At 45.8% G+C, this 10,006-nt stretch overlaps 1 protein-coding gene across 2 annotated transcripts in view; it reads left to right on the top strand.

The window, feature by feature from the left end:
• Positions 1-9,787, top strand: part of LOC106613924 (neuroligin-1) — a 287,560-nt gene extending 277,773 nt beyond the window's left edge. For both annotated transcript variants that reach the window (XM_014216730.3, XM_014216732.3), the window contains 2 exons: positions 3,459-4,248; positions 6,566-9,787. In XM_014216730.3, the coding sequence (XP_014072205.1) occupies positions 3,459-4,248; positions 6,566-7,382 (1,607 nt within the window). In that variant the 3' untranslated portion in view covers positions 7,383-9,787. The remainder of the gene's footprint in view (positions 1-3,458; positions 4,249-6,565) is intronic.
• The last annotated feature ends 219 nt before the right edge of the window (positions 9,788-10,006 follow it).

Consider the following 10,006-nt stretch of genomic DNA (forward strand, 5'->3'; position numbering starts at 1 on the left):
ACGACAACAACAACATAATTGATGGAAGGTCATGAGAGGTTTGGAAAGTTCATGGCTTGAGTGGTCATTGGAGGGAGGTGGTCAAAGGGGGAGAGCAAGCAAAGATGATCTCTGCAGCAAGTTCGGGGGCAGGCAGGCAGGCAGCACGGTGTCATCAAGGTGTCTCGCCATCCTTGCTGTCAGTGTGGCTTCTCCAGTTCATGGACTCTGTAGCAAGTGTAGCTAGGCTTCACTACTACCAAAATGAAGAACCCACTTGGGTGAAGCTACAGCAGTCATGTGGCGCCAGAAAGCACACCTCATTTCAATGATAATTAAAGAGTAGCCTTGTAACTTAGTACGCCTTAGGATCCTCATCACTGCACACCTCAGCCATCTTGCTTTCGGGCTTCTCTTCATCCTCAACCTCCGGACACACATTTTACATTTACGTTTTAGTTATTTAGCAGACACTCTTATCCAGAGCAACTTCCAGTTAGTGCAGTCATCTTAAGATAGCTAGGTGGGACAACCACATATCACAGTCATAGTAAGTCAATTCTTTCCTCAATAAGGTCACTATCATCAAAGTCAGAGCTAGTAGGGGCGGGGGGGGGGGGGTAAGGAGGTGTGTTGGGTTGTGTTGTGGGATTATTTAAGATACTCTTTGAAGAGGTAGTGTTTCAGATGTTTTCAGAAGATGGGCAGGGGCTCTGCTGTCCTTGCTTCAGGGAGAAGCTGGTTCCACAATTTGGGTGCCAGGACAGAGAACAAGCTTGGACTGAGCTGAGTGGGAGCTGCCCTCTCGTAGGGGTGGAAGGCCAAGAGACCAGAGGTGGCAGAATGGAGTGCTCGGGTTGGGGTGTAGGGTTTGAGCATAGCCTGAAGGTAGGGAGGTGCACCTGCTCCATAGGCAAGTACCATGGTCTTGTAGTGGATGCGAGCTTCAACTGGAAGCTTAGTGGAGTGTGCGGAGGAGCGTGGTGACATGGGAGAACTTGGGAAGGTTGAACACCAGGCTGCACCGTTCTGGATAAGTTGCAGGGCATTGATGACACAAGCGGGGAGCCCAGCCAACAGTGAGTTGCAGTAGTCCAGATGGGAGATGACAAGCGTCTGGATTAGGACCTGCGCCTCTATTGATGTTGTAGAGCTTGAACCTGCAGGAGCGAGTCACTGCTTTGATGTTTGCAGAGAACGACAGGGTGTTAACAGTCCAGGGTCACGCCAAGGTTATTTGCACTCTGGGAGGGGGACACCGTGGAGTTGTCAACCGTAATGGAGAGGTCTTGGAGCGGGCAGGCCTTCCCCAGGAGGAAGAGTCTTGTTGAGCTTGAGGTGGTGGGCCGACATCCAAGCTGAGATATCTGCCAGGTACGCAGAGATGCGTGTCGCCACTTGGATGTCAGAAGGGGAGAAGAAGAAAAGTAGTTGTGTCATCCGCACTGCAATGATAGGAGAGACCATGTGAGGATATATATGATGGAGCCAAGTGTGCCTAGAAACGAGCTCTGGGTGACACCAGTAGTGAGAGTATGTGGTGCAGACACAGATCCTCTCCATGTCACCTGGTAGAGCCTGAGATGCCCAGCCTTGAGAGGATGGAGAGGAGGATCTGATGGTTCACAGTGTCAAAGGCAGTAGATAGATCTAGGAGGATGAGAACAGAGGAGAGAGAGTCAGCTTTGGCAGTTCAGAGAGCCTCCGTGACACAGATAAGAGCAGTCTCGGTTGAGTGACCCATCTTGAAGCTGGTTAGGGTCAAGAAGATCGTTTTGAGAGAGATAGTGAGATAGTTGGTCAGAGACAGCACCCTCAAGTGTTTTGGAAAGAAAAGAAAGAAGGTATACAGGTCTATAGTTTTTGACGTGTCAATTGTTGGTTTCTTGAGGATGGGAGCAACTCAGGCCATTTTTAAGTCAGAGGGGATGCAGCAAGTGGTCAGGGATGAGTTGATAGGGGAAGTGAGGAATGGGAGAAGGTCTGGAGAAGGAGATGATGGGGTTGAGCGGGTGATTTTCGGGCGGCCGGACCTCACTAGTCGCATGATTTCATCTGGAGAGAGAGGGGAGAAAGAGGTCAAGGCATAGGGTTGTTCTGTGTGAGTGGGACAAGTGGACCAATAGGCTGAGTGAATGAGGAGCGGATGTCATCAACCTTCTTTTCAAAGTGTTTGACGGCTGGCATTCGAATCAAAACAATTGCCAGCTAGCCAGCTTACATTAGCTAGCTAGCCAAACAAAGAAATGACATGCCAGCTTCAGTTGATAAACTCGGTGGTGGATTCTGATGATATTATTTAGCTATATTAATTGTTCATTCTTAAAACAAAAAGTTTGCAGGGAAAAATGCCAAAAATGTATTAATTATACAAATATTTACAAAATGTACAAGAGCTCTCTGCCTAGGCGACCTTACAGTGCCATGGAAACCACAGAATCCACATATACTGTAGCTGATGGGAGTTACAGTGAATGTGCTTCATTTCCGTGTTCTTCTGAATGTACATTTGTGGGTTAGATCGAAAGATTTCATATCAACATGTTTGAAAATGTGATAGTTAAACCAAGTTTTTGTTAACTTATTAGAATGATAAAAATACATGTTTACATGAAAATACATGTGATTTCTTGTTTATAAAAATTAGCAATTCATCAACATTTATAAAAAGCATGAAGTCAAAACTGAGCCCATGGGCTGTCATGGTAACACAGACTAGTTACCTCTCTTTACCTCTCTCTCTTTCTCCATCTCATTCCTTATCATCCCACACTACATGGTGTCTTCCTACAGTACCTGGCTTGTGTGGTGTGTGTCACATGTGTTTGATCACATGAAAACAGCACGTTTTAATGAGCACTGTGCACCCTGTGTGAGAAAAGGATACAGAAAATGTTTTATGATAAGGCACATGGGTAGTTCATTATAAAAGCACTAGTATACAGTATAGTATTAGTATGTGATATCATGATAATTCCTGTGTAAAATGGCGTAACATGTTTGTCTACAAACCTTGGCAAGCAAACTCTGAAATAGCAAGTCTGTCTGTTTGTAAAGCCCTAATCACTGCTAACGATGCAGATGTCTGTCAAGGCAATAGATAAATGTTTCCCTCTGCTCTCCCAGGACTGGCACAATAAACTAATCCAGACAAATTGACTTTTACATGTTTAAGGATTTGAGGAGAGTTATGTCTATTGCCTGCAAATGTAATAGCTGCATCAGTATCATCAAAGTAATCATTATAAAAAGGTATTCAACTTTTAAAGTAAAAGTAGGCTGTTTATCAGTGAAATTATGAAAATGATATACTGTTCAAGGGCACATTTTGATGTAAGTGTGAATACACATCACACTACATTTAGATGTGTTAAGTCATGACATAGTTTCAGTGGTAGATGCATGTCATGTGTGTAATGCATTGTGATTCTATGAGGTGTTTTCTCACTCTGGTGGGCTTCTATCTTGTCTCTCTGCAGGACTTTTCCAGAGAGCTATAGCACAGAGTGGAACTGCGTTGTCCAGCTGGGCCGTCAGCTTCCAGCCTGCTAAGTATGCTCGCATGTTGGCCAAGAAAGTGGGCTGCAACCTGAAAGACACGGTGGACCTGGTGGAGTGTCTGCAAAAGAAGCACTACAAGGAGCTGGTGGATCAGGACATCCAGCCTGCACGGTACCACATCGCCTTCGGGCCTGTTATTGACGGTGACGTCATCCCAGACGACCCCCAGATCCTCATGGAGCAGGGCGAGTTCCTCAACTATGACATCATGCTGGGCGTCAACCAGGGCGAGGGCCTGAAGTTTGTGGAGCTTATCGTAGACAACGAGAACGGCGTCCAGGCCAATGATTTTGACTACGCCGTGTCCAGCTTCGTGGATGACCTGTACGGTTACCCGGAGGGAAAGGACATTCTGCGGGAGACCATAAAATTCATGTACACGGACTGGGCTGATAGATACAACCCAGAGACCAGGAGGAAGACCCTACTAGCCCTGTTCACTGATCACCAATGGGTGGCTCCGGCCGTGGCCACAGCAGACCTCCACTCCAGCTTTGGGTCGCCAACGTACTTCTATGCCTTCTACCACCACTGCCAGACAGACCAGGTGCCCCCCTGGGCAGACGCTTCCCACGGCGACGAGATCCCCTATGTGTTTGGCCTGCCCATGATTGGCCCCACAGAGCTATTCCCCTGTAACTTCTCCAAGAACGACATCATGCTCAGCGCTGTGGTGATGACCTACTGGACTAATTTTGCCAAAACTGGGTACGTGCGGTACTGAAACCTATTTTAAAATGTTGTGTATGTGCGTGCATGCATGTCATACTTACACATTTCTCTAGTTAATGAATTGAGTACCATTTTGGTTGTGTTCATTTTTATGTTTTTAAAGCTTGGACAGGATATCAATGTCAATGTCTCATCCAATTTTCTTTAACATGCTGTTAATTAATGACAAATGACAGTTTCCATGAGAGTGCAATTCTCGAAAGAAAAACATTAGAATCCTTTTTTGCATTTCCTTTAAGCATGTACTGTAGTCATGGAAATAATTGTTTTTTTGGAACATAATGGAGGACAATGGCTTTTTCCCTCTGCAGCCAAGGAGCCCAATGGGACCATCGGGATACTATTGATCTACATACAGTACCAGTCAAAAGTTTGGACACACCTACTCATTCAAGGGTTTTTCTTTATTTTTACTCTTTTCTACATTGTAGAGTAATAGTGAAGACATCAAAACTATGAAATAACACATATGGAATCATGTAGTAACCAAAAAAGTGTTAAATAAATCAAAATATATTTTATATTTGAGATTCTTCAATGTAGCCACCCTTTGCCTTGATGACAACTTTGCACACTCTTGGCATTCTCTCAACCAGCTTCATGAAGTAGTCACCTGGAATGTATTTCAATTAGCATGTGTGCCCTGTTAAAAGTTAATTTGTGGAATTTCTTTCCTTCATGCATTGGAGCCAATCATGAAGGTCAGTCAATGCGGACCATTTCAAGAACTTTGAAAGTTTCTTCAAGTGCCGTCACACAAACCATGAAGCGCTATGATGAAACTGGTTCTCATGAGAACCGCCACATGAGAGGAAGACCCAGAGTTACCTCTGCTGCAGAGGATAAGTTCATTAGAGTTTACACTCTCAGAAATTGCAGCCCAAATAAATGCTTCACAGAGTTCAAGTAACAGACACATCTCAACATGAACTGTTCAGAGGAGACTGCGTGAATAGACCGGTGGAAATTTGTCCTTTGGTCTGATTTTGGTTCCAACCGCCGTGTCTTTGTGAGACGCAGAGTAGGTGAATGGATGATCTCCACGTGTGGTTCCCACTGTGACGCATGGAGGAGGAGATCTGATGGTGTGGGGGTGCTTTGCTGGTGACACTGTCTGTGATTTATTTAGAATTCAATGCACACTTAACCAGCATGGCTACCACAGCATTATGCAGCGACACGCCATCCCATCTGGTTTGCTCTTAGTGGGACTATCATTTGCTTTTCAACAAGACAGTGACCCAACACACCTCCAGGCTGTGTAATGGCTATTTGACCTAGAAGGAGAGTGATGGATTGCTGCATCAGATGACCTGGCCTCCACAATCACCCGACCTCCACCCAATTGAGATGGTTTGGGATGAGTTGGACCGCAGAGTGAAGGAAAAGCAGTCAACAAGTGCTCTATAATGACACAGGGCGAGACCCAGATGCAGACACAGGAGGCAGATGGTTCGAGTCTCTGATATTTATTGAAATACAATGGGCAGGCATTGAGCAGGTCGGGGACAGGCAGAAGTTCATAAACTAGGTCAGTGGGGGCAGGCAGGCTCAAGGTCAAGGCAGGCTGAATGGTCAGGCAGGGGGGCTCAGTGTCAGGGCCCGGCAGCCCGGGTCGGAACCGGGAGGGCTAGATAAACAGAGACTAGGAAAACAGGAGCACGGAAAAACACGCTGGTAAGCTTGACAAGACGAACTGGCAACAGACAGAGGTAAAATACACTGGGGATAATGAGGAAGATGGGCGACACCTCGAGGGGGTGGAGACAAGCACAAAGACAGGTGAAACAGATCAGGGTGTGACATGCTCAGCATATGTGGGAACTCCTTCAAAACGGTTGGAAAAGCATTCCAGGTGAAGCTGATTGAGAGAATGCCAAGAGTGGGCAAAGCTGTCATCAAGGCAATGGGTGGCTACTTTGAAGAATCTCGAATATGAAATATATTTTGATTTGTTTAACACTTTTTTGGTTACTAGATGATTCCATATGTGTTATTTCATAGTTTTGATGTCTTCACTATTATTCTACAATGTAGAAAAGAGTAAAAATAAAGAAAAACCCTTGAATGAGTAGGTGTGTCCAAACTTTTGTCTGGTACTGTATATAACAGTAAATTAACATTTAACACAGGGCACATACGAGATTTATGCTTCCACATTGCATTTAGCCAGTTTATGATGGCTCTATATGCCATTCCCAGACAATGGTGCTCGTTCTGCTGGAAGTAGCCTCCATTCCTCATGCTGTGTAGTGGTGCTTTACTCATACTAAGTTCCCCTTTTCCCTTGCAGTGACCCCAACCAGCCAGTCCCCCAGGATACCAAGTTCATCCACACCAAGCCTAACCGCTTCGAGGAGGTGGCGTGGACGCGCTACAACCAGAAGGACCAGCTGTACCTCCACATTGGCCTGAAGCCCCGAGTCAAGGAGCACTACCGAGCCAACAAGGTCAACCTGTGGCTGGAGCTGGTGCCCCACCTCCACAGCCTGAACGAGGTCACCCAGATCATCTCCACCACAACCAAGGTCCCCCCACCAGAGGTCACCCCCAGGACACCAAAGAAGATCCCTGTCAACACCAAGAGGCCTAACCCACCTCCCTTCCCCACCGAGACCCAGGACAGTCAGAACCAGCCCTTCCTGGTGGACCAGAGAGACTACTCCACAGAGCTGAGCGTCACCATTGCCGTGGGCGCCTCGCTGCTCTTCCTCAACATCCTGGCCTTTGCGGCACTCTACTACAAGAAGGACAAGCGGCGGCACGACGTTCACCGGCGCTGCAGCCCCCAGCGCAACACGACCAACGACCTGGCGCACACGCAGGAGGAGGAGATCATGTCCCTGCAGATGAAGCACACGGATCTGGACCATGAGTGTGATGCCATGCACCCACACAAGGTGGTTCTGAGAACTGCCTGCCCGCCAGATTACACGCTAGCCATGCGACGCTCTCCGGACGACATCCCCCTCATGACCCCAAACACGATCACCATGATCCCCAACACCATGCAGGGCCGCCAGTCCTTGCACAACTTCAACACCTTCCCCAGTAGTGGACAGAACAACACCCTGCCTCACCCACACTCACACTCCACCACCAGGGTATAGCCGGACGGACGGACGCTGACACACACAGCACACGCCAGAGCTCACACCCAGCCTGAATCAAACGGATGTGGAATAACTTCTACTCCTGTGAATATATGAAAGGAATATAGGAATGTTGCTGGGACGGGAGAATAATTTCATTTTATATAAAAGAAGATATGATTAAAAGTACAAAAATATTTCAAATGAAAAAATTCATAAAGAGAAGGATCATTTTTATTTCTGGTATTGCAACATAACAAGGTCAACTTTTCCAGCTATAGATATCGCCTTCGGAATTTTATAAACGATTGCTTGACCCTGTTATCATGGAAAAGAGAGAAACCTCAGTGGAGCCTCAGAGGAGTAGCAGGGCCGCTTTGTAAATGAAAGAAAACATATTGTTTTCCTGAGGCATCAAACTGTAGATTACTCTTTCTGGAGCCAAGATGAGATGCCGCTTAACCAATTTAGGCATGTGTTACTCTACAAGTAGAGGCAGTGTAAGATATGACAAAAACTATCTACAGAGAGGGGGAAAACTCTTAAAGAATATGCACAATGTAGACATTTTTTAAATGTCTTGGATTCTTTTCATCAATTTATTTTTGGGGAACAGTTTTATTGTATAGAACCTATTTACATATCTAGATATGTACACAAAGCACCAATGCTGTTTAAGTCCTTCTTGGGCGTCAATACCGCAAATCTGCCAGCAGAACAAAAAAGGGGGGATCCACTGGCTTTCTGGCAGATACAGCTTCATCACACAAGTGCTGTCTATACCGAGAGCTGGAGGACAAAGGATACTGGATATTTTTAGCACGACGCGCATGACAATTTATCTGCTTGATGGCTGTTCTGCTGATTAAGTCATAATTAAGAATACTTTTCATCCCCATTGGATTGGTTTGAAGGAACACTACTGATTAGCTTACAAATCCACAGGACTTTGGGAATGGTCACATGGGTAATGGTCATGGGTCATAATTGGGGACAGCAGGGGAGGGTGGGCTTATGGTAACTACAGTACATACACAATAGCTTGAGTGAACATGGGTATAAGGACTAGTTTTGTACAATTTGTGTTGGTACAACTTTTTGATAGTGGTGAATCACTCGCTGTTTGGGATCCCAATGGAGGGACCTTTCATTGTACTCTTTTAGTTTGGATCAATGTTCTTTGATATTATACATATTGGGTTTCTTATCACCACTCTTGACTAGTTCAAGACCACTTTAATGTAGAAAAGTAATTACCTGCACTGTTGATCCTTTTTTGGGGGGGGTTCATATGAATGATTCCTGAACACAAAGCGTGCCCAGGGCTATGAAGAAGGGAAGGTGAAGACTAGGAAATAGTAGAACCTCTTGACTGCATAGATTTTCTTTCCTCCTATTATCCTTTCATAGAGTATGTTCCGTAGCGCTGTTTAAAGATTAATGCGTATAAATGTGTAATTGAAGCGAGGAGGCCCTCCGCTGACATGGTTGATTAGGGGGTCCTCTCATCCTGTCGTCACTGCAACTCAACACAGAGAGAGAGCGAGAGAGAGAGAGATAGTGATCCAGGAACTCCCATGGTACACCTCTCCCAGGCAGGGAACAGTGATCAGTCAGATTCTTGCTCACTGCAGTAGAACCGGTTTGCCATCACCCTCGTCTCTCAGAGTAAATACCATTTGCCAGTTTTTTTATTTTCTACTGAAGATGCTGTACTGTATCATATCAGATTTTCTGGACTTTTAGTTCTCCTTTTTCTTTAGCATAGTTTACACATGCCTTGGTGTCACATTGTACATGCCTGTCGGCATGCTACCATGACTGTCCCACGAACCCTTAGGCAGCCCCAGTGAGTGTTCCTGCCCTCGCAGTGCTAGAGTGCAACTTCCCTCTGCCAGCTAGCGCAGGCAAGTGGAGTAATAATGTGTCATACAATACAAACCAGAGTGAATAGCTTAAAGGAGGAAGCCGCTGAGGGGAAAATAGTTCTCTCTAAACAAAAAAAAGGCCTGCTGTACTCAAGCAGAGAGTGGAGACGACAAATACATTAGTAAGAGACGACTCATAAGTAAGACATAAAATAGTAAGAAACATAATACCACTGCCATTTTCCTGTGACATTCGCTCCACCTCCTTTACTTACTGGCGCTCTACAGTCATTCAAAGTAAAAACATACACTTCCAAACAATGAGATGTAGACAAGGTGTAGCTTTTCTGGGGGAGGTGAACATAAATTATAACAAAACCTTCACGTGTCCCAAAACTAACACCCAAGCAGTTTCACCAGCCTGTATCACAGTGCTGTGACCTCTTAACAAGGCTCCTCATTGGAGAAATGACACTTGGAGGGAGAGAACCGCCCAGCGAATTAAACATGGAATTGCACTAAGGATAAATGATCAAGTAACATTATAAGCCAGCCCCCCCCCCCCCCCCCCCCCCCAGGATTGTAAACAGAGTTAGAAATGAGCCAACCTGTTCTACTCTCCTCTCCCATCCTCCTTCCCTCCCATAACAGCTCACTCTGTGCACCCCCCATTTTCAATTAGGTATGAATATGGATAGTTGCTGCTCACTGTACTCTCTCCATCATGCTCCCTCAGAGTGGTGTTAAAATTGTATGAGCCAGTGGTGAAGGAGA

Source organism: Salmo salar, chromosome 10 (assembly GCF_965601325.2).
Source record: "Salmo salar chromosome 10, fSalSal1, whole genome shotgun sequence".
In the NCBI taxonomy this organism is placed as follows: domain Eukaryota; kingdom Metazoa; phylum Chordata; class Actinopteri; order Salmoniformes; family Salmonidae; genus Salmo; species Salmo salar.